The 26,142-nt window shown below is 44.3% G+C and overlaps 1 protein-coding gene across 1 annotated transcript in view; it reads right to left on the bottom strand.

Moving 5' to 3' along the window:
* LOC138492809 (uncharacterized) overlaps positions 1–26,142 on the bottom strand; it is a 469,421-nt gene that overhangs the window by 309,675 nt on the left and 133,604 nt on the right. The window contains exons 28-32 of the mRNA XM_069620163.1: positions 25,661–25,924; positions 22,520–22,666; positions 9,454–9,638; positions 7,178–7,358; positions 6,156–6,281 (exon numbers count right to left, since the gene is read on the bottom strand). Coding sequence (XP_069476264.1) covers positions 6,156–6,281; positions 7,178–7,358; positions 9,454–9,638; positions 22,520–22,666; positions 25,661–25,924 — 903 coding nt within the window. The remainder of the gene's footprint in view (positions 1–6,155; positions 6,282–7,177; positions 7,359–9,453; positions 9,639–22,519; positions 22,667–25,660; positions 25,925–26,142) is intronic.

Below are 26,142 nucleotides of genomic sequence, written 5' to 3'. Positions count from 1 at the left end.
GCAATATCAGCCACAGTTGGTGATTGTCGTCAATAGGTGCCTCTGTTTGACAATGGTTGTCAATGGTCGACCATTGCTAGCAATATTCGATCTTGGTTGATGGTGGTTGATCATGGTTGGTAATGGCTGTCAATGTTTGGCAATAGTAGTCAGCAATGGTCGACCAGTGTGAGGAATTTACTGGTGATGGTGGATCGTGGTCGGCAATGGTTGTCAATGCTCGGGGATAGTCGACTATGATGGATTATGACTGGGCATGGTTGACAATTGCTGGCCATGTGTTGCTGTGATCACCCATGGATGACGAGGGCTGATGATATTTGGTAATGTTAGGGAATGATTGGCAATGGTTGCTAAAAAAAAGTTATTATCGAGCATGGTTGTTAAAGGTTAATATGGTTGGCAAAGGTTAATATGGTTGGCAAGGGTTGAGCATGGTTGATGACTGTTGTAATTGTTGGCAATGGTCAGGGATGATTGAAAATGTTTGTCAAAAATCAGATATGATTGACCATGGCTGGCAATGGTTGAGCATGGTTGTTGATGGTCAACATGGTTGGCAATGGAGTTGGATGATGAACTTTGTTTGGTGATGGTCTGCTATGGTTGTTGATCATTGACAATAGTGGACTATGTTAGACAATAAGTGGCAATGTTTGACCATGTTTGGCGTTGGTAGATCATGGTTGTCAGTGGTCATTTTTGGTTGGTAATGGTTAACAATGCTTGGCAATAGTTGACTATTGTCAGCAATGTTCGCCCATGGTGAGTGATATGAATTCGCTGGTAATAGTGGAACACTGCCAGCAATGGTTGTCAATGTTTGGGGGTAGTTGACTATGGTTGTGGATAGCTGGTGATGGCTGGCAGTGGTTGGCAATTGCCAACCATGATTGATAATAATGGTTGACTGTGATTGGTGATAGTTAAATATGTTTGCAATGGCCAGAATGTTTGCCAATGGTTGCAATGGTTGCCAATGTTCAGGAATGGTCATCAATGTTTGGCGATGGAGTTGGAGATGGTTGACCATGGGTGGAAATGGGTGACAATAGTCCGTCATGGTTGGAGATGGTTGTCTATTGTTAGCAATGATTGAACATAGTTGGTGATGTCTTACATTTTTGGCAACCATGTTTGCCGACATTCCGGGACATTTGGGCAATAGTTGACGATGGACAGCAGTGGTTGACTGTGGTTGGCAATGATCAACTATGGTTTGTGGCAGAGCCTGCCAGAGGGCAATCCCACCGTCGGACCTTAAAAACCTACACCAATGTAAATAATACTAAATGTCTGACCACAAAATGGCTGCTAACAAGAACACAATGAAGGGCGGGAAAAACACCCAGAATCTACAGCTTCCTCTGGTAGGCCAACCCTCACCTCTACATATATATTGGATTATCTTGACTCTGTTTCCCTTTATATAAGTGCAAGAAGATATTTGTTACAACCTATCCTGATTAACCTGAACCCGGGCTCTGCATTGGCCAGATGTGCAGACTGCATTTCAGCCTCGTAATTTCAGGTTGTACATGGGGTTGTCAAGTACATGAAACAAACCTGGCGATTGAGATAGAAATGGCTGTAAGCTGATCAAATGTCTTCAATATAATGTCCTTTTGGAAAATTATGCATTTTCATATAATTATTAAATCCGAGGCTAGCAAGATGGTGGTATGGTTTATCCATGGGAGAAAGAAGGGTGGGGTGGGGGGTTACTCCAGCCTCCTTCCCGGTCTTATTAGATAAATTGGGTAGTGGATGTCAAACGGCCTATTTTTGATAGAGAGGTTGTTAACAGAAGTGAAATGTTGAAATCTGAATTTAGGCCGGCGAAGAAGTGTAATAAAAAAAGTGGCAACTTGAAGCGGGCTGATATGAGAAGTCTGAAGCAAAAGTATAGACTATGGCTGAGACATCGGAAGGTGCAGACATATATACGAAAAAACATGAGCTAATGTCCAACTTAATTAAAAAGGATTCGAGGGCCATCTAGTGGACTATAAATCGAAGGAGTATAGCACAGATACCTGCACAAATATCTGGCATCTCAGGAACAGGACTGGGTAAACATTCTTCAGGCCAAGCTTAGAGGAGGTGAAGTGATGGAGAGGATGAGAAGTCTCATTCAGTGGTTTGTTTACAGGTGACCTGGCTACAATGTTCACCCTATTTCATGGTTATACAGTGATATGTCAGGTGGTCAGGCGAGGTTACATGGGTCACTCGTATTGCGGCCTTTTGACCTTGGCGAGAACTGAGAAGGATGTTGTAGTTGTGATGTCTGTGGACTCTTACTTTGGAACTCTATTGACTCATGTGCAAATAATGGGAAATGTGATCTGCCATCTTTTAGTCATTAACGTTTATTGGCATGAGAGAATCTCTGCTTTGGTTGATATCCTACATTATTTACCAAAATGTATTAATGAGTGTTGTGACAAAAACATTGATGGAGAGATAATACTTCTGGGTGATTTAAATTCCGAATGTATTGATATGAGTTCCCAAAAGAAGAATGATGGGTGTGAGTCAATGTGCACAAGTAAGCAATGTAGGGATACACAATATTCAGGGTGTTTGAGGGGGATGGTCCTGTTTGCATTGGGAATGCTTATTGCTGCCTTGGGAGAGCCTGGCCCTACAGATTTGTTAACAAATTTGGCCAGAAAATGATTGTCCTGGAATGCCGCTTTCCCGGACCGGGTTTATGGTTCCCTTGTGAATATTTGAAATCTTCCTCAGATGCCTGGAAATATTACACATTTTCTGTGAATAACTTTAAAGCCTTTACAAAGGGATTAATAAAGTTCAATCAATCCCCTAGCATCATAGGACAGGCTCATAAGTACTATATACATCTGCATGTGTATAATGTTGAGGTTGCAATGAAAAAGCGTGCAATGAGGAAGGCTGTTAAGTTGCTAGAGAAACAGCTAGACCTCACCCTTGAAATAAGGAGGATTCTGATTAGGGGAGCGTGTCAGTCATACATGAACTGGCTTAGATATGGGCGAGTGAAATGGAGTCAAGAAGACACAGAAACCATGTTTACCATCTTAACTTATAAAAATGCTCAGGTCTTTTAGCATCTAATGAATAACTTGAAACTCTTGCTGCCCGGTATGAAAATTAATGCTGTTACCGAGAATGATTGGGTCGCTCATTTTTCATCTCTATACCCAAGACCCATGAGTGATGTAGTGTTCTCATGATCTGATTATGATATGATATGATAAATCCTTTATAAGGCGCCTGTACACAAGTGTTACTAGGCACGATTGGGGTCTGTATGATAAATGTAACTTATCATTGTTTGATTATGAAAATGTCCTCAAGGTAATAAAGATGATTAGTTCTTGTGTGCTTGGCCCCAAAACACGTTCCAATTTTTTGTTTAAAAATAATTCGGATGCATGGGCAGCAACTCTGACCATATTGTTTGAAAGTGTGGTGAATTTCGGTTTCTTTCCAGCATCTTGGTCCACTTCATACATAGTGCTGATCTATATGAAGGGAGTTAGAACAAGCCCCCTCAATAATAGACCGATAGCTCTTGTAGGTTTTTGCATCTATCCTGATGACCCATCAGGCAGCCTAAGCCTTTGAGGTGGGCAGACTGGAAAAATTGCAAATCGGTTTCTATAGGAACCTGGGAACATCTTTGAATGGCATGATTGTTAAAAGTATTCAACAACTTGTATGGGAAGGAAAGTATGACACAGTTTTCATTGCCGCCATCAGCCTAACCTTTGATGCTGTGGACCGCAACCATCTTTGACCTAAACTTCATCAGTGGGGAGTCGCTTTTGGTCTTTAAAGGCTGATAGCAGGCCTCTATTCGGATTCTAAATTCTGGTTGAATCATTCTGGTTCATTATCCTATAAGATTCCCACGTTTCGTGGTGTCAGGCAGGGTTGCGTGTACTGGCACTCTACCTGTTTAATCTTTACCTGTGGGACATAGGAGAGCATTTAAAATCGTCTGCCTTTATTACCTCAAAGTTGCAACATGTAAGGCCTTTTTGATTGTCCTACGCAGACGACTTTCTTATTTTTGATTGTACTCCGGTAGCACTCCAAAGGTTAATTGACGCATTTATTGTCTTTTTGGATAATTGTGCTCTCCAGATCAATCCAGTAAATACTAAAATAATGCAATGCTCTAAAGGCAGGAAAAAGACCACCTTTCAATGATGTATTGGTTTGGAGCAAGTGGGGAAAGTAGATTTGCTGATTTATTTGGGATTTCTGCTTCAATCTAAGCCAGGTCAATCAAAGCTTCAAGAGTGGCTTAAGAATCGTACCTCGGCACTTGTGAACCAATTGGTAAGGGTGGCTTCCAGATATGGTAAATATACCTTGAAACCGTGTATCAAGTTTTACGATGGTAAAATTGTGCCAGAAATCCTGTACGGTATGGACATTTGTCCTCTATCAACTTTGGATGAGTTGCCAGCTCTTGGAGCTTTGATTTGGCAAAGGATCTTGCACATACCCAACTCTGTACCGATACACACAATTGGATACGAGTTGGGTATAGTATCCCTGAGAGTAAGAAATTATCTCACTGATGAGAAAGATCCTATGTCCGCTCGATGGGTTTACTATTTGAGGACTTGAAAGTGATCTTGGAGGCAAGAGACAGTATTTGGCTGAATGATGTTTATGCGCTCTGTAGTGCTCTTCTGCTTGAGATCAGTAGTTCCTTGATGGATTCAAGGGACAATCCCTGTAAGGTCAAGAAACTTCTATTTAATAATGACTGGATTCAAACAATAGAAAAATTGCATTCATATCCCTCACTTATCCATCTGCAGGGGGATCATAAGAAATTGGGAACGCGGGCACCTTTTTTAGCTTTTTATCCAGCAAAGATTGTAAGAGATGCATTTTTGCGATTTAGATGGAATCTGTATAGGACCAAACAGATTCTGGCTTGATTTGGTTATTTGAGGGCGGACCAGACTGGATGTCGGTTTTGTAAGGTGGAGTCTGAATGTGAAACATTAAAACATCTGTCGGTTGTTTGCCCATCCACCCTACAGGGGTCAGGGTGCAATCATTTGAAAACCAATTCTGGACTTTTTGCATTGGGTGATGGAGACTTGGTCTGGTCAGCCTGTGTAGCTGCACATGCTACATCCATTGCTATTGCAGTTGTCACCTTTTTTTAAAAAAATTGAAATTGGAAGAATCTGAGGCTACACTGATGTACTTAGTAGTTTATCTTGAGTGGGAAACATAGGAATAGGAATCTGATTAAATTTACTAGGTACTGTAGGAATGCTGTTTTTATATGTGAGGAAATTGTGAGTTTTATAAGAATTTTATGTATTATGATCATTGTTTGTATATCTTAATGCTTTTCTATTTAGATTGTTAATGGTTATTGTGTTTAACCATCTAACAATTACAAGAAAATATAAACAAGTGGTGTAGAATGATACACATTGGGAGAAGAGTTAAGGGGCTGTGGGTCAAACCTCTCATTATTAAAAGAAGAGGTCTGAACTCATAACTCCATCAGTGGTGGTGAAATAATGGAATCATTTATAAAGGGGACGATCGTCCAGTGCTCTGAAAGAGCGTGTTGGAGGAGTCACTGCAGCGTCCTTTAACAAGGGAAGTTATAAATGACAGAAGCGATGAAGGTTTTTGTGACTAGATGGCCATAGATCATTAAGCTAAACAGCCTGGGAATGGTCTACTTAGACTTCAGGAGAGCCATGAAGACTGGCCCACCCACAAGGCCTTCAAACAAGGTGCAGTGCTTTTGGTTAGCGCCAGTTTTCATCTGCGTCAAATCTTTTTCAGACAGAGTCCAGAGATTGACCTGACGTGTATTGTAAGAGACAGAAGGCACCAACGTCAATGGTCACTGAACCCAACTAAAAACAAAATGATCGGCAGACTCAATTCTGCCCGATTTAAATGAGGGTTCCATGTGTTTATAACAAATGAAAAAATAACGACAGTGTTTTCGATATTTTCATTATTTTACACCGGCTGGTTTATAGGGAGCAATGTAATATGAAAGTGACCTTAATTTAAACAATGAATCCCATGTCACTGGCCATGCGCTACACGTGAGTTGAATGTAAGTATCAAGATGTCAGTGCTTCCCAGTAACAGAGTTTGAGGTTTACCGTCACAGGCGGAGGAATTTGTGTCGTTGACGCGGTATCCAGGTTCACAGCTGCAGTTGTAGCCTTCATTGGTGTTGATGCATATTTGCTGGCACGTTGATGTGTTCAGCAAACACTCATTAATGTCTAAAAGGGCACATGGAAAACACAGGTTAAAGTCAATCAATGGAACACATGATGTATATAACTCACAGTGGCGTGTCACTTCTGAAAACAGAGCGGATACAACCAGCGCTGGAACTGTGCCGGGTCTCCCTGAATTCCAAATCTGGTTAAAAATTCTGTCCAGGGATTTCCAATCTAGGGACTCCAAAAGCCTATGCACTGGGACCAGCCGCTGTAATACGCTGCAGCGCTCTGAGACATTACGACGTCAATAGATCTCTACTCCAGATTAGGAAATTGACGTTAGGCGGCTGAATTCCCATCAGGGACTGGATCATTCAAAGTGGTGTGGCAATGGGAATGGTGTATTATTAAAAATGGGAGGGGTGCACAGCGCTGCATGCTGCGCGAAACAATGACCGCAATCAGGTGTGACTTATTCGCATGCTGGTAATTGTGGCATTCATTCTGGATTGGGCAAATAATGCGATGGAGGGCATACACTTTTTGCTCAACATTTTCAGATTAGTTTATAATGTTATTTGTGCCCCTTTCAAGTCATCTGTCCCAAGGTTGTCCAACTCCAAGCTTCGAGGGCCGGGATCCTGGCAGGTTTTCAGGATATCCCACATTAATATTCATAAGGAAACATTTGCATGCATTTAGAATCATTGTATGCAAATGTATCTCATGAATATTAATGATGGGTATCCTGAAAACCCAACATGGATCTGACACTTGAGGCTTGGAGTTGGACATGACATATTGTGATTTTAGACCTATCACTTACCGCCCATGTTTACACCCCTACACCATTGCTTCCGCCCCCATCCCAAGGTAAATTTCAGAGTATTTTTTCCATTTCCAGTGCTGTTTGATAAAATATAATAACAGCATTAAGGCATTGGCACACATACCTTCACAGCTAAACCCATCACCCGTGGTTCCCGCTGGGCATGGGCCACAGGTGACGTTTGTCGCGGGAGCTTCGTTGTCCACGCAGGAGCTGGCATTATAGCAGGGATTTGCATAGCACCCATTGTAGTCGTCCGTGCAGTAGTCTCCGGTCCAGGCAGGGGTGCAGCTGCACGCGGCGGTCTGTATGAAAAATAGCACTCTTAGTAGGAGTCTCCCCCTGGGGGGTAGTTAGCACCCATTAACATTCTTTGAGCCTGGCCGCAAGACACAGATGCCTCATGGCTAAACAGAGCTTGTTTTTTGTCTTCTCATTACTAGGAGTGGGCGAAATTACTGGCAGGAAAATGAAATTGGCAAATTACCCACCAAATTAAATTTGCTACCAAGTCGATTATTTCATGATTTGCCGCATTTTAGGCGAATTTCAGTTTTTGGTCCGGAATTTCAGTATTTTCTATTTTTCAACAGATTCATGGAATTATTTATGCCGAAAAACGTGGATTTGTGCGCCATTCTGCCCGCAAATCCCTGTTTAACAAATGGGGATTCGCGGGCAGAATGGCGCACAAATCCCCGTTTTTCAGCGCAAATAATTCCATGAATCAGCCCCAAAATGTCTTATTTGCGTGAAATTTCATGCAAAAAATCAAAAATGAAATGGGGGCTTGGAGGGAAGTGGAACAAAAAATGTTTATAAAAAAAGTGACATTTTGTGCAGGAAAAACATCTGAAATGGCCGATTTCGCTCAGTGTACCAAATTGGTGAAATCTGAATATTTCGCCCACAATTCACCAATTTCTCCTCTGAATGAATTCCAGCCGTTGTGCCCACCCGTACTCATCACCAATGGCCATCTATTTGAGGCCCTGCTGTAACTTCCCTCTATGCCGTTGTCGTTTACCTTTTACATCTGTGTGGGTGGATGTGTAGTTGATCACGTGTGTGTGTGTGTGTGTGCACAATTGTGCCACTTAGTTCACATGGTGAGTGACTTATCCAGACTTTTAGGCACGTTTTGATACAACTGTGGGCTCTGCAATACTAGTCATGGAAGTTTGCTTTCTCCGTGGCAGGCCAGAGCTCTTAAGAAGTATGTTAGCAAGCTTGACGGCCTTGTTTCTAAGATGGAAGTGTCGCCCCTACTTTCATACAACTAGAAAGGATCGCCTTGATGAGGAGGAACAGGTCGGGCAATAGGCAATGAATGTGGCTTGCATGTACCCGGAAGGCAGGTGCGGAGGCAGCTTTTGGTGCTGAGGGGTGGAGACTAGGGTGCCAGCGGGAGGCTGGGGGGCACACTGGGCAACAGGGGGAGTCATGGGGGGCAGCCACTCCTCCTAGCTCCCCTGGCTCCGTCTCCGCCTAAAGGATGGTAACGCAACCATATGCATGAGCTGCATACCACTAAATCTGTGAGGCCCTACGATTTATTGAAAGAGGGACAGCTACACAAAAGCTTTCTTTTGTGACCACACATCCATTTGTGCTAAATAACAATCACATTTTGTTCCACAAAATTTCTTATTGGCACAGCGTTTTGGGGAAACAATGACGTTTTGGGCAAAAAATGAAATGTCAAGAAAAAAACGGGTTGACGAGTCCCTTTTCTATTTTCTTTCTTTGGTGGCGGCTATCTTGTTTTTTTTTTCACAGGAGATTGGGCTTGTGCAATAATGGCCGTGAGCCCTCCCTGAGTCCTCACTTCGCTCAGGCCTGCCTAGGCTCAGGCTGGTGAGCCATTACGGCCCTGTATGGGAAGCAGGAGTCATAGCTAGAATGAAGTCTAAAGAATACCACATTCTAAGGCTACCAGTAGGTCTAAGTGCACCCACAGCCATATACCTGGCACCCCACCCCCCCCCACAGGTTGATTTTTGTACTGTCAACAGGCCCTGATTATGTATGTGCAGCCAATTCTCCAAGACTGCCCAATAAAGGCAATACTTACATACACAATGTATATACCCTTTGAACTAATTGTTTCTTTTTCACATAAAAAAGCAACCTGGGTTATGCCTGGGCCTTTAACTCTGTTTCTGGGCCCATAATTCCCTTAATTCCCCAACATGTGTAAATGTAATACCAAGTAAATGGAAGGAAGTGGACACACCCATGGGATGGATCTCTGCATGTACTTTTCATGCATAACCGAGAACATGTACAGATTTTATATTTGATGCATATCTGATTGCTCAAACCTTCCCATGGTCCTTTCACAAATCCATGATTTAGAGACCACTCACACTGATACAAAATAAAAGTCAAAGGAATTACCATAAATGTGCTGCTGTTGGTGGAGCTCCTTGTCGTGGCGCTGTCGTAGAGACACGTGGCATTATTGGTGCAGTTGCATAGCACGAGGGTGAGTGGCAGCTCTTTCCCAATGTTTATATTGGATGCTGTGACTATAGCGTAGATGGGGGCGGAGCTTGTTGGAGACCACGTCAGCAATCCTTCACCTGTTAAACAGCAAAGTCAGAGAAGGCTGTTTGTGTTTGCCACAAGAAGTGCACGTGTTTCCTTTGCATGTCTCCAACGAAACAGGATTAATTCATCAAACAGTCACTTATCCATTGCCTTCTTCTTGAACACAAAGTCCCGAATTCACAGAAGTATCTTTCTTACAACTTCTTTGAGGAACTCAATAAAGTTGTGAAAATAATACTATGGGCCATACTGTCAAAACTTCTTTTTGGGGTTATTAATGCGCATCTCGCCACTTGTGCCACAAAATGCACCCCTATTCACAAAATGGTGCACATTCCACTGCCATTTCTTACTCCTTTTGAGTGCAGATCAGGGGACATTTCTGCACATTCTAGTGCCTGTCACTGTGCTATGCCCACCTAGCACACACATAGGTGCTGGATCCAGTCACACATTAGTGTCAGGAGTTGGCACTCATGCATGCAAAGGGGCTGACCGGCGCATCTTTTGCACTGCTGCACAGCCCCGTTAAAACGTGCAGGTCGCCTTTCTCAACTACTGCGAATAAAAAAAAATACCTATTCTGCGTTTTCTTAAATTTATGGTCGTTTTTGAGAATCCGACTCTAGGGGCCGATTCATGGAATATTTGCACGGTACAATGTGAATTTGCACTGCTGAAAAGTGTCTTTGCACTGCCGACAAAAACCCTGATTCATGGAACCGTGCAAAGTGTATTTTTGCAGTGCAAAATTACTTTTCCCGGACTTTGCACGGCAAGGCCTGGGGATTGGGGCAATACCGGTTCCTAATAAGATGCTGAGCAGCCACTGTTCGTCGTCTTATTAGCGGTTCTGGAGCCCTATGTTACAGATCCCAACGCGTCTGTAACTACCTTATCAGGGACGCGTCACACTGTCTTGTGGTTTTCCTGCTTTGAATAAAATGGCGTATGAAGAACAGGAAGGGCATAGCTGTACGGTGAATTAAACAGGAATTTCACAAGGCAGCGTCCCTGACAAGGTGGTTACAGACGCTTTGGTTACAACGTTTGGGAGAGAACGATAATTTAATCATTCGTGCGCATGGCGCAGTGACAATGTACAGCTCATAAGGAAAGAGCAATGCGGACCATTCTGTTGCACCATTGGATGACACTATATCTGTCTCCCTTTTGTGTGTAAAGGTGGGTAGCTTTGTGGGACTCCACATCATTTTGAACCAGTTTTCAAAGACACAGACCAGAGGCAGTGAGAGATTATTTCTTGCCTGACATTCCTTTTGCATAATGGCCTTAGCGTAGGCGCATTATACAATGTGGACTGTGCCATATGGGTGGTGACCCCAGAGGACAGTATGAATTTGCATAGGGCTCATAAGAGGGATCACAACTTAAGCGGCATATCAAAAATGTGCCATGATCTTCTCATCTACATGTAACCTGCACAGGGATGTTGTCGGCCATCTGTATGCCAGGGGGTTCCAAACTACTCTTTAGTTCTAAGGACTGTCCTGGATGTCTCTATACACTTTCAGGGCTAGGAAAGGATGTTCAGTATCCAGAAGACAGAAGATGTTACATTGATAATGCACCTCTCAGCCCTACATCTAAGTTGTGTACCCCAATAGTGTACTGGACTTAGAAAGCAGGAGGGGGCACTAGTGTATATCATGAGAAAACAACCGCAAGTCTAGTTTTGTAGGAAGCACCTTTTTATATTGTACAAGTTTTGAAAGCATATCTGGATCCTATGCATAACTTAGAATAATGAATACGTTGTGTGACGAATCCCAGGGTATGATCACTGCTTCCATGGGGGAGCCCCTTTCCATGAAGCCAGAGAGGTGAAACCGCTACTCGACAGTCCCCGTGGGGGTGGTAATAACTTGGAGGATCTCGAAGGGAGGTAAAATGCCAATGGGACCAGTGACTACTTTAGGAGAATGCAATATTCCTTTCACCCTCCCACCCTCACAAAAAACTCTCCTAATTCCCCACTCCTTAATATTCCCATGTATGTCTGTGGCATGTCCCATGCAACCAGTATAGTTGTGGATGAGGAAGAGGCCACAAGTGATGAAGATCACCATCGAGAACGAACATACTCGCTCCAGCCTTCAGAACAAGCTGATTGGTCAGCTGTTATTCAAAGGCAGAGAGCAAGGGAGTCTTTGGCGTGGGACAGACAGAGACTTCGGCAGGCAGAGGACGGAAGGTCAGGGCAGCAAAGCAGGTGGTGGTTGGAGAGGGAGCACTCCCGGTGTAGGCCTGTGAAGCAGGTGAGACACCAGTGAGGAAGAAGCCTGTTCGCTGGTAACCGGGACTGGTGCGGTGCATAGAAACCACTGCTGATCAACTGCAGAGACCTGCGTCAGACCGGAGAAGGCTCTGCTACAGCAAAGAAGCTGGAGAAGACCGTGGGAGAACCATGAACAACCATTGGACGGCATCAAAGACCCTACAGGTACCAAGGGTGGCTCATGCCAGGGTTGGGGAGACCCAGAGAGTGCGAAAAGTGCCCAAAACTGCAAAAGACATTAAAAGTGGAAACCAGAGGGATACAGATTCTGTTGATGTGAGTGACATTCCCAGACCTTGTCAGGGAAGTAAACCAAGGCTATGGTTAGAGAACTATAACACTAATCTAATGAACAGGTTCTGGGACCCATGTTGGGAAAGTGCACCCACCAAATAATACAGAAACGTGCATGCACAAGTGACACTCAGAGCCCTTGGCAGGTGAGTAAACCAAGGCTTTGGGTGCAAGAGAAATCAGAAAGAAAAGACGTTGAGAACAAGAGAGTTAAGTACCCCGCTTGGCTTGGAAGTGAACCGAGGAGGGGATCTGAGATAGGGTTGGGGACCCACATCACAGCTTGGTTGGAAGAACCAGTCTAATCTTCTTTGTCGCAGTACCTGGAAGCCGGGTTTGCCCAGAAAGAGTCAGAGACCCACATCACAGCTTGGGAAAGGGAACCAAGCTGTTCCTCTTCGTCACAGTCCCTGGAATCCGGATCTGCTCAACAAGGGTCTGGAACCTTCAAGGTGGCTTGAAATGTTGTCCAAGCCACCCTTCTTGATCGCAAGACCTGAGAGTCAGGTCAACCAACCAGAGAAAAGGAGCAATTATAAGACTGGAAATACAGAGACAATTTCAGATATGGCTGGAAAGACTCTGAGGAAAGGGAATCAACCCCTTGCGTCTTGTGGAACCTTTGTTTGTTTTCTTCAACTTTTTTGGAACTTTGTTTTGAACTATGAAACCTGGGCCGGAGGCAAACAGCCAAGAGGCATTTACCCTAATACATTATGTTGAGTTTAGTTTGTGAAAGTTAGGTTAGGATGTGGAGACAGGAAGGCGAACTTTCCTTTGGACATTCTGACAACAACGGTTTCACTAGTTCGTTTTATTTAGGCAGGAAAACCCCTTGCAGAGTTAGGGTTAGCTAGGATTTCCTCCAACTCCCCCCCCTTTTCTCACCCTTGTGCCCACCTCTTACTCCTAGACCCTCACATTTGTTAGCAGCAGCATTGAACCCGCTAATAGACCCATGCAACCATGACTAACATTTACGTACATTTGAAAATTCAGGTACAGAGAGTATCAAGCATGTACCAACATGGATGATAATAATGTTGCAGTGGAGTGTTGCTTGTGTTGGGGACAATACCAGCCTGCTGCTTTCTATTTACAGTTGTTTCCCCTGGTAGAGGAGTCTATCTACCATTTCTAAGAAGAAGAGAAGGAGGAGCTTTGACATTAAAACTCCTGGAACTTTGTGGAGCGACGCGGAGTACAATCGACTGTTGCTTCTGTTGGGGACAATACCAGCCTGCTGCTTTCCATTTACCGTTGTTTCCACTGGTTGAAGAGTCTATCTACCATTTCTTCCAACAATAGGAGGAGGAGGTTTAACATTCAAACCCCTGCAACTTTGCGGAGCGATGCAGAGTGCAGTGTAGTGTTGCTTGTGTTGGGGAAAATACCAGCCTGATGCTTTCCATTTACTGTTGTGTCCACTGGTAGAAGAGTATATCTACCATTTCTACGAACAACCGGAGGAGGAGCTTTGACATTAAAACCCTTCCAACTTCGCAGAGCGTAATGCAGTGGAGTGTTGCTTGTGTTGCCTGGTTGGCATGGCGGCTGGGGCGACTAAAGAACCCGACTTTATGATCTTGGAGTTCTAAGTCTATGTAGCAAATAAGATTGTTTCTGATGCCTCGGACAAGATCATAAGCCAAATGTCAAGTGAGTGCTCCCTCCTCCTCACCCTCAGCAAATCCAAAATGCCAAACGTGTGTTCCTCCTGTGTCATCACCCTCACTCAGGCGAACCCCTGCAACTGTACCTGCAATGAAGGACGCTAAGATCTGGTTACAAGATTCAAAGAGGGGTTGAATGCAGGGGGTTGTCACATGCACTGAAGGGAAAGAAGAATCCTGTATCCCTCGCTAATCACGCCCTTGAACTTCCAAAGCAAACCCAACATCCAGAGATTAACAATATTACACCCACTCAGCCCTATATGGCAAGGGATCTGCTAGGAGATTCCCTTCTCCCATGGGAAAGTGAAGCTAATTTGACTGATGCCGAAATATTACTGGGTGAGCATTCGGGATTCCTAACAGGGCCACCCCTGTCAATTTCTGATGGGATAATGAAAGAGAGACAGATTCTCCCCATCCTTGTGGATGAAGTATGAGAAATTGGTGTTTTTTCACCTGTTCTTCAAGGAGATCTTTGTACAGCATTATCAGCTTCCTGGAATCAGCCTCTTCATTCTGACCTTCTATTGCTGGGAATGCAATTGTTAGGGGCAATTTTGCTGTCGAATTGCTCTTTGAGTGAGAGGAACTACCTGGCGGTACTTCCCTGCCCCATGAAGCCATCTATTGCAGATGGGAAGGAACATTCTTTACATCCCTCCGATAACCTACAAAAGGAACCTCGCTCTACTACCACTGAATTTCCCTCCCTTACATCAGAAGGTTGTGCCTACTCTTCATCCCGTCCTTTGATATCTTTTTCAACAGATATACGACCACCTTTACCCTTGCAGCCCAGCTAGAATCACTCATAAAGTCACTCCCAAAATAACTGTGTTCCCAGTCCAACTCGCTGAAGACCAGGAACAAGGTTTTCCCCCCAGATTATTCCATATTCAATGTAACATTATGGCAGCTCTTTCCATCTCATTGCCCCCATTTATGAAACTCCATGAATCCATGAACAAGAATGTGAAAGACCAGGCAAACTTCGTGGCCATGATTCATTCCAAAATAATCTTTATTGAATCTTTTATAATGTCATTGCAGTCCGGGGTGGACCAGGCAGAATGCTCGACTGTCATGCAGAAGAAGCTGCAAGAGGCTTTGGATCTTTAAAGAGCGAACAAGAAATGACTCTTAAACGCGGACCTAGAACTACTCCAGCTGAAATCGTTGGTGCAACATAGGAAAGATGAAGCTCTGACACCGACTGTTTTGAGGTTCCTCCGACTAACAACAAGGCAGATTCATGTGGAAAACAAGCTTCTGGCATGAGCATTAAAAATGCCTCATCTATGAGCTTTCATCCTTTGCTAAGCACAAGAAAACCCTATAATATTGATGAAAATAGTGCAAATGTGTCCATCAGGAGCTCTATGGAGAAGATCAACGGTCGTATTGATGTCCATTTAACCTGTCCAATAGCATCTGTGTTACACACAACTGAAACAAAGAAAACTGCAGTCCCCTTTCAGAACTTAAGGAGTGAGAAAAAAGGGGAAAATGGTGCCTTACCTCCAAAACCAACCCCAAGATCCAAAAAATCAAAAGATCTACCCATGCCATCTAATCGCAACACAAGCAATAGCCGTGCCTTTTTAAGAAACCTACAGGTGCCCAGTCAACCTAAGTCTTTCCCCCACGAGGGAAAGTCTCCTCACATGACAACTATAGCTAGAAACGCCTCTCCTGTTGTACTTGAAGCTGAAAACACTGGCTGTGCATCAAAAAAGTCTCATCCACTTGACCATTCAGAAGAAGAATCTTTAAACTTCTCAACTTACTCATTTTGGGAAAAAGACCTTGCTGATGAAGAGGTCCCCTCATTGGATCACTTTCTCTGTTGGACGAAAGTGGGGAAGATTAATATGAATCCAGTCTTTCCTATGATCACCTGCCTAGACTCAGAGAAGATGCAAACTTCCAGCGGACAGTCAATCACCCAGCGCTTTGCTCTGACCCCATGGCATCACATAACTTTTCCTTGAAAAACATGAAAGAGCGGTTGCCAACAATAAACTGAAGCTCTCTTCTGGATTGCCAGTATTGCAGAGATGCCAGAATTTGATAAAAAAAATAGTAGACCAGAAGGGTTCGAGGAAAAGGGAGGTTGACACGTCGAACAAATTCAGCAGGCAACGGACCTGGGCAGGTCCTTCAATGAAAGAGGGTACATGGCGATTGATTTTGGACAGATTACTTTCAATGGATGATGGTTTTATTTTAAATTGCACCAATGTGATGCTTGTTATGAACCAGCTACCGCTCCACCGTTTTCTTCACTCGGATGATATCAGTATAGTGGAGTTCACAAAAGAAGGATGCCATGACAGAGTGATTCTCCACCTCAAATCAAATGGGGTGAAAACCTCACTGCTTGTAGTGGTTCATCTCCTGCAACCAATGGGATATGACCTAATGGATATTCCTAATGGAGAAGAGCTTAAACCCCACGGTTCTGAGGTCTATGGTACTCCGATTGAGGCCCAGAGACCTTCGCTCATGAAGAGACAAATTAAAGGGACAGTATAGCTTGTCTCGACTAACCCTCAAGTCTTATTACAGCCTAAGCTTATGGTCAACGATCAACTCAACTACATAGGCACTATAAAGGAGACATGAAGATTATGGCCACAGGAAATGACCAACCCAAGCGCATAATCTCCTTCCTGGGAACTCCATGACAAAGTACATTTTCAGAGAATAAGAGCTTGGGAGCATTAACAAACCATCTGCATCTTCGAATTAACAACGAGATTCTCATTTGCTCTTAGCCTTTTGGAACACAAGGGAATTTTCTCATTCATGCTCAGATCCAATGATCCTCTCTGGTTCATTCAACATTATTTAACTCCAGGAAACTTGGTTAACCATGCTACCGATCCTGGATGATTATCTAGCGTTCCTCAATCCTGCCTACAAAGCGTCGAGAGGACGCCCATCAGCAGACTTGCTCACTTTATAAAAGACCGGCATTGGGATCATCGTCCTGGAGGTCTATAACCCTGTTCCTTTCTTACAGATGATAGTAATCACTATACAAAAAGAAGATGACGAGAAAGTACAAATGGCTATCATCTTCAACGTCGACTGGAGTCCTCAGATAATTTCTACTAATACTTTTCTGAATACAATTCTGCACTCTAATCATGGCCTTTGCTTGGCTTACAACCCTCACTTCGTCATCATTGTCGGGGACTTAAACTGGCACTGTTTGGAGTTAAGGGATACCAGCAACATGACTACCCCCCGCTGTCTCTCCTCTGGGTCACTCAGAGCTGAGCGGTGGCTCGACCTCATGAATGATAAAGATTTGCATATGCTTACTGGACAAACCCCGGGAGATATTCCGGCAAAATGTACCTGGTCCAGTAATGGCAAGACCAGTATTTTGGACTATGTCTTTTTCTCCAGCTCCTTTACTCACAAGTTTTTAGGATTTGAAGTCCTCCACTGGCATACTAGTGACCACGCACTTTTGCAACTTGCTTGGGATGGTAAATTGCATTCAGAAAGAGAGAAATTACCCATGGATATTGAAATCACACAATGGGCTACCTGCCTGAGGCTGAAAAATGTTGACGTACTCTCCCTGGGGACTAGATATGCCGAACATCTCGGCAGGGGGGGTGATTCGAATTACGTCCCTCTGGTGCAAGAATTTATGATCCTACCTAATAAGAGCAAGGCTATTACATCAGTGCATAGACATACTTTCAGTCATGCAGTAAAGGAACAGAAAACCCTCCTGTGGAAAGAATTGAAAAGTATCATCCATCTGGAACTTGATCGAAATTTCTTTCTGAACAGATGCTAGCAACCATACTCAAAAAAGACTCAAGAGCTACGTGGCAACTACTGAATGAGATAGATCCTCACAAAGCGCTTCCTTAGCAAACACTGTTCCTAAAGTAATCTGGATAGACTTCTATGGCAAATTATTCAAAGCTGAAGACAACACGTCCAGTCAGGAGAAAGAAGCAATCGATGCCACTTGGCCCTTCCACCTGGATTATGTGGATGTGGAGCTACTTATTAAAAAGGCAACTATTCTAGTGATCCGGGCACTTATGGGATCACCACCAACGTGATCAAACAATCCCGGAGCTCTGGATTCCCTTTATCCTAGACCTCTTCCATCAAATTTTTAGAATGAGACGACCACCGGCATCATGGAAAGAAAAGCCATCATAGTTCCCATATATAAAAAGGGTAGTAGGATGGACCCGACCAACTATCGCCCAATATCATTACTTGATGCCCTGGGAAAGCTGTTCACTGCATTTCTTTCAAAACAGCTGCAGCTACGGATTCAGGCTACAAAGAAATGTGACCCTCGACAAACTGGTTTCCTCAGGGGGACTGGCACAGAGTTAAATATTTTTCTCCTAAACGTACTCAAAGAAAAGGCACACATTAGCAAAACAAAAATATACCTAGTCTTTGTTGACTTGAGAAAAGCATTAGACATCCTTGACCGCCAACGCCTTTGGAAGAAAATGGAATTGTGGAACTGCCCCCCCCCAGTATTGCCGGCTATTAAATCTCTTTACGATGCTACCTCTATACAAGTTCATTTGAATGCTTGGGTTGTCCTGCCACACTCTATCTCCACCTTTAGGAGCCTGAAACAGGGCTGTCCTCTGGCACCTACTTTATTCAGCCTTTTTCTTTCTGACATAGGAGAATACTTAAACATGGTAAATGTATTTCTCCCTCCATCGGGGAGAAAAATCTGTCAAGGCTACTATACGCAAATGACATTGTGCTAGTGGACAATACTTCCATTGGCTTGCAGACGTCCTTAACAGCTCTTAATCAATATCTGAAATTGTGCAGCCTTACGATGAATTCAACCAAAACAAGTATTATGGTACTCGGCCCGCATAAAGGCAATGGGAGACCACCATTCCACTGCTATGTTAAACATGAGTGGATGAGAATTACCTAGCAGATCACCTACTTGGGGTGCGATCATCCATGACATTTAACACTAAATCACGGCTTAAAATCTTAACCGGACAACAAAGAAGGATTCATAAAAAGTTTGGCAAGTTTTCCATTTTACCAGGGCTGACGTTCTATAATCAGAAGGTGGTTCCTCCAATAATTTTTGGGGCAGAGGCCTTTCTCTTAACTTCGTGAAAGATGTGGTCTACCCTGGAGGGATCCTCATGGAAGAGGATGTTGAATCTTCCAAGCATAGCCTCTACCGCCCTGATTAGATACGAGTAACATGGAAGTCACTGGCACTTTTTCGGAAGAGCATGGTTCATTCGGCAATGCCATATGAAATTCTGAAAAGTAAACTCTATAGAGTAGACAACATCCTTAGGATGCAATGGCTCGACTGTTATCATAACAGACTAGAAAATCTGCAATCTGATCTGGATGAATTGACCGATGTTCCTGAAAAGGTTCAAATTAAACTTTGACGGCACGATTGGATCAAGACCCAAGAGGAAAGAGACTTGCACCTCTTATTGATACTCTAAGAGAAGATACCAAACCCTTGGGATCACTTCCTAAGTATCTTGTCAGGGCCCCTAATGGATGGTACAGAAGTCAGTTCCTGTTTTAGATTGATCTGTACCCTCTGTACCCTACTAACCAACTTCTATAAATCTATGGGAAATCGGAGACAGATGGATGTAGATTCTGCAGGGAAACCAGAAAGAGCAAGAAATTGGAGACACTGAAAAATGTCACATTGCTCTGTCGTGGCTTAACGGACATGAGAAGCAGACATATGAGCAGGTCATTGAAGCCCGCAAAACTTCAGACGTGAATGAAATCTGGTCATTCCTTCTGCGAGGGCAGAACCTTACGGCTACGATTTCATTGTTGAGTTGTTTAAAGGAGGTGTTCGAGCAGTCAAACTGATCCACACGGGCTAAGACTGTCTTGAAAAACATCCTTGCTTAATCCTTGGTTTATTCTTATATTGGACCCCGTATCTTGATTTTCGAACTTCTTTCTTCCTTCTTTTCCCTTTGCGTAATGTGAATATGTTTGATATATGATAAAGGTTTGATATAGACCATAAATCATTTTAATACAAAAAATAACAATAATAATAATGTACTGCAATGAACTGCCCTTTAATGTACATGACAGAGAATCATGTCTGGCTCTGTATTTCATAAAAAGAGGAGGATGTTCCCAAGATGGGGAACTCCCATCCCCTGCACACTATCTAATGTCTGTATAGACAGAGCAATGCTTTGTGCAAGTGGTGTATAATTACACGGCAATAGGACTATTACCCAGTACAACCACTTGTTGCTACTAAGTACAATCCTGTAAATGTTTTACATAGCATGTAAACAAGTTTTAGTAAAGACAAAACATTTACAAATGACAGTCTTAAAAACGCATCACAAGAGTTTGAGATTTGGGCCATCAATGTTGTTGTCCTGGGTAATAGTCCTATTGCCGGGTGATGACTTGCACAAATCATTGCTCTGTCTATACAGATATTAGATAGTGTGCAGGGGACGAGAGTTCCCCATCTTGGGAACATCCTCCTCTCTTTGTGTTATTTCCAACCTCAATGCCAAGGTTGAGACTATCTCCCCCACACCTCAAAAGCTCAAAAACATGATTAAAAAAAAATAATACTTTAACCTCTCTAATCAATCACCTATACTCATCAAACGTTAGGTGTGCTTAGTGTTTTCCATTGACGCTGTATTTCATGCCAATAGTCAGCAGACCCAGTCCAAAGCAGAGTAGGTACAACAAAAAGCTTCTGGCTTTATGGAAGAGAGGTCTACGACTGCCGGGAGATTAGGAAATTCTGCGGGAGTCCGAGCAATGCTCCCAACACTGGCCAGCAGGTTTGCTGAGAAGATTCATGGATAAGAAGTGAAATGGCCAATGTCTGGCACAACTCGGCCGCAGTAAGGACGAGAGAACCCTTGCCAGAGCAAAGAAGAGGGGGGCAATGCAAAGAGAGGGGTGTGGGGGGAAATACAGGAGAAACACAAACCACTGGGACTAAGCAGAGCAGCCACAGTAAGCCCTGTCATGGGACCCAGAACCATGGGATGAGGAGCAAAATGAGGAACAAGTGACAACCAGAGGCGGTTCTTCAGTGGGGGCCCCTGGACACACGTGCAGGAGACGGTAAGAAGGGCCAGATGCAGGGGAGAAGACACTGCTTGGAACACGGATGCCTTAAGGCAATTGTCACCCTGCATGGTGGACATAGAGTACAAGTTCCTAGAACACATTATGAAAAGTCATATTATTATTATAATTGTTATTAGTAGTAGTAGTTTTATATCTGTGACACATGGGAAGGTGCCAAATGTTACTGCAAGGTCCAGTAACAGCACCATCAACATGTTTCTCCTATCTGACCTCCATATTGCTATAGTACACCTCACTGTGTCTCACTCGGAGCCAGAGGTGTTGCTAAGGGTGGCTGAGGGGGCTATAGCCCCGGGTCTTTTGGTTGTAGCCCCGGATAGAAGGTCAGGAACTACAACCAAAAAGCAACGAGTCCCGACAGTCCCCGACATTAGCGAAGCCCCTGATCTTTTCCAAACCTAGCAACACCCCTGCTCGGAGGTAAGGTGATCTCACTGCTACCTCTGACCTACAATCAGCAACCTGGCGAGCGATAATACTCGGCTTCATCAGAAACAAACAATTACAAGAACCCCTTTAAGGCAATTGCGACGGAATCTAGTAATACAGCACTTTTTAATTGTGCAACACTTGACGCCGTTTGCAGCAAATGGGTTGTGTTTCAAATATTTCATAAAGAAACGTGTTAACCAGAAAAGCTTGCAGCTACCTCTGTCCCCGAAGCTGGCACTTATCAGCAGTGAAAGATTCACGCTATTGCACATCAGAATCCCTGCTCTTAAGCCTCCACTTGGTGCTCACTGCTGCAGCTTCACTCTGTTTACCACTCCCCTGTCCCCTCCCTGTTGCGCGCTTTGAAACACAATTTACTTGATGTATAAGCGCCTTACAAATGCACCATAAATAAATAAATAACCTGTAGGAGACAGTCACTGCCCACTGCCAGAGAAGCCTGCACATACCAGAGAGACTCAGGGTGCCTTATCTCATGTGCCCGGCCCAAAAGGCACCACTACCGAGACATGCCATGGCCACACTGGATGGCTGTTCCAAGTCGTCCACTGGGCACTTCACTCACATCCCCTCATTGTCAGTGTCAACTTCTCAACCTCGACAATGAAACACACCGTACGCATATCAGCTAAGCCATCCACACATGGTAACCCTGCCAAAAGACATCAAACAACGGAATTCTACACCACTACAACCACCTGACACACCACCGCCCTGCACAATGCATAGCAACACCCTGGGCACAGGCGGTGCCCGTGTGGCCACAAATCACTCTGTGCTCTGGGCACCTAGCACCTACAAACAGACGAGCACCCAGAGGTCAGCGAATTCAGACTGCACGCAAAAACACAACAGCAATTCTGTAGCCCCTTTTCTCTCTCTCTCTTCTCACAAACCTAAACCCCCCAGTGCATTCACATCTCCCAGAGCGCCTGGAGACTGTGCAATTGGCACAGTACCGCTGTATAGAACCCGGCATCATGGCATAACATGTGTATCATCCTTGTGCAGTCGCGTGCTGTCTTCTTCTTACTTGTTATATTGATTTCGTGTGAATTCGACTTTAGTGAGAACACAATGGTGTCATTGTTCTTGTCCGTCACTGTGTACAGAACCTGGACAGAGCCGCTCAGACTTGTCTCCACCGTGGAAGGGCCAGTGATGTTCGGGGGAAAGGTATCTGTGAATTAAACAAAAGTTCAGTATGAAACACGCATTGGCAAAGCCAGCAGTCCTGGACTTCTAAAGTAATGCTGTCATACATTGCAGGATTAGTCAGTTTGTTAAAAGTCATTTCATAACATTTACATATCTAGCCTTTGTATTTTCAGTATTGATTTCATTTGTATACTTGCATTTGTGCTTCATATAGCGCCAACCTAGCTCGAGCGCATTTGTGCTTCATGTAGCGCCAACCTAGCTTGAGAGCAAAGGAGCGCTGTAGAAGACTTGAGGACAGGAGGGATGCTTGCGAAGGGTCAGGACTCATGTTAGAATCGTGGGCAGAGTTTCCTAAGTCGTGCCTAGGAATTCCCTGAGAAGCAGAGTTGTCAGATCTTTTCTGTACTGCAGGAGCATTGCAGAGGCCACGATTCCAACCAGGAAGGGGTTCCAGGATGGCGAGGCGTAGCAGGGGAAGGAGATTATCCCGCTTGGTTACCTTTAGGCTAGTCTAGGTACCAGGCTAGCAATGCTTTGGCTCCTAGAGTAGTTAGTACTGGCCAAGGTCTTAAGTTTGCCGGCAACATAGGCCGGTGTCTGGGCAGTGGTTGCCTTGCAGGTGATATAGGCAATTTTGTGAAGGATACTGGCAGAAATAGGGAGAAAGTGAAGATCTCACAGGATGGTGGTGATGTGGTCGAATTTTATAGAACCAGTGATGGATAGCTCAGCGGCAACGTGCTCGCCTTGGAAGCAAGACGACACGGAGCACCACAGGTTCGATCCGCGGGTCCACGCTTAGAAACCTCTGGGTATTAGGCGTGTTATAAAAAAACTATCATATCATATCATGGATTGCTTTGAGGGGCCCCGCATGTACCGCAGAAACCCCTGCAAGGAGGTCATTACGGCTTCAATGTGGGCAATCAGGAGAGCGGGCACCAGGTGCAGAAGTACTGAGAGGCGTAAGGAAGGGCTTCATCTTGTGAAGCAGCATGGCGTGATACCACGTGGTCTTGGTAATGTGCTTCTGATAGAGACGCTGCTCGCCACTATGAAAGCGAGAGGTTGGTGAAACACTCAGCACTTTCACCAGAAACGCTGCAGAGCGCTCATATGAGTGTCTGTACAGTGAACTGGGGTGCAAGAGTTAGAGGTGGGGTGCAAGAGTCAGTTATAGTAATAGGGTTGAATAGTGTGCAGCAGCGTTGATTCCCAAATCCCTCCCATACAAATTTAGCACATTCACTTTAAACCCAACATTAAGTGCTGCCACTAGTCAACCCTATGACCATAGGTAAATGTACTTTCAGATGTATGCATCAAGCGATTAACTCACTGAGCTTTCCTCTCCAGATACACACACACCCAAAGCAGCCTTGAGGGCTGATTCACAGTCTGTGGATGTGTAGATGCAGGGAGTGTGGGCTATTGTCCATAGAGGAGCCCTGCAGTGCGTGTCTTCACAATCACTGTGTGTAGGGTTCAGCCTTGCAGTGTGGGTCAGTCTTCCATTGTGTATTTACACATACACAGTGATGTTTCCCCTGCAAAGGTAAGGTAGCTGAGAGAGTTAACTGCTTGCCTCCGATGTCCGTGTCAGCCTGCATGACCTTCATTTGAATCCTGAAATGGCCAACTCACCCGCTTATCCTTCTGAGGTTGATAAATTGAGTTCCATGAAACATTGGGTAAACAAAACCACCTGTTATTACAGTGCATAGAAGCGTCAGGAATATGGGATGCAGCGCTGGATAGGACTGGATAAGTGATATTATTATTGCTCTGCCATGTCATCTCCACAGGCTAGGCCTACTCCCATGCACACTGTTCAGCTTGTCGTGTGGTCTAGATACACATACCATCTTTGACAATGTCTTTTTTAATTGGCCACCTACTTTTATGTTTGTGTTCCATTAGTTTACTCGGTTAGCGGTCATCTTTAGGGGAGAGCATTCCAAGTGAAACTAAGCAATCACACCAGTGGCACTCTTAAAAGTGCCAGTGCAAATGGCTGCATGGATGCCAAATGCTTTTCCCATTCTTGATACTTCACCAATCCAATTCTTAAAGACGTCCAGAAGGTAGACATTGAGCCCTCAAAATACAGAGTGCCATTGGTGCGACCGCCATCTCTCATTTGGAATGCTCGTCACCATTGGTGTGACCGCCGTGTCTCATTTGGAATGCTCCTCACCAATGGTGCGACCACCATGTCTCATTTGGAATGCTTGTCACCAATGGTGCGACCGTCATGTCTCATTTGGAATGCTTTTCACCAATGGTGCGACCGTCATGTCTCATTTGGAATGCTTGTTACCATTGGTGTGACCGCCGTGTCTCATTTGGAATGCTCATCACCATTGGTGTGACCGCCGTGTCTCATTTGGAATGCTCGACACCAATGGTGCGACCGCCATGTCTCATTTGGAATGCTCATCACCATTGGTGTGACCGCCGTGTCTCATTTGGAATGCTCATCACCATTGGTGTGACCGCCTTGTCTCATTTGGAATGCTCGTCGCCTGAAATTGGGACTTGGCCAGAGTTGAATTCCCTGCTTTGACCTTTTGAATCTCCACTGAAATAGCCACTGCAAATTGAAGACAATTTACTGTCAATGCTCTTCTCAGAGAGACATAGGGCCATCAGCATGGATGTAATCCCATGGGCAAGTAGGGCACACACATGGAAAGCAGTCTGGGTGCAAGAAGGGAGCACAGAGAATATCGAACAAATGTGTGCTAATTAAAATGATCGATGGTCCGAATAGGTGCAATGTGACTGTCGATGGGTAACAAAGAGTTTCTTGCACTCTCCCAAAGACACATAGCTCAAAGGCATTTAACAAAATCTCAAAAACAATGATATTAATTGATGAAAAGACACTTATTGATTAAGGCTAAGATGACCAAATTCAGCCCAATGCAGAGGGAGTTCATGATTATGAAAAATGCCTCAATTATTTCTTGTCCTAGAGATATTATTAGTCAAAGCCATCACAGCAACTCACTCATTTTAGTGGTCTGCTCCACATTGGCCGTAGCGCTCGCCAGCGTTGCTGCACCGAAGCTGAAGTCCCCGGTGCTTAAAATGTCAAAGATGCACTCGTCGTTCCCATTGCAGGTCTCGTTGGCTCGCTGTATCAGTTCAGGGTCTTCCGTCAAAAGCAGCTCATCGTAAAATTTGGGCACAAAGCTGTTGTTGTTGTAGGTGTCCCAGGACTCCCCCTGCGTGTCGTTGTACTGAAACAGGCTGTTCGCGGATGTCGTTTTCCCTAAATATGAAGATAGCACTATCAGGCACTGTATTGACAAAAAATGTGCAAATTAAACATCGTTGAAACGGCCTCGATTCTGAATACCAGGTTCGTTTTGGGCTGGTCCTCCCGGAAACTCCTAGCCAACTGCCAATACTTGCGCTTGAGTTCAGCAGCCTATAAAGCAAGTGTGAAGTTTGGCAGAGCACTAGAATGGGTAGGTCACAGCGCTGATC

Source organism: Ambystoma mexicanum, chromosome 10 (assembly GCF_040938575.1).
Source record: "Ambystoma mexicanum isolate Mex_15411 chromosome 10, UKY_AmexF1_1, whole genome shotgun sequence".
In the NCBI taxonomy this organism is placed as follows: Eukaryota; Metazoa; Chordata; class Amphibia; order Caudata; family Ambystomatidae; genus Ambystoma; species Ambystoma mexicanum.
Note: the sequence above shows the minus strand (reverse complement) of the source record. Positions and strands in the feature narration are given on the sequence as shown.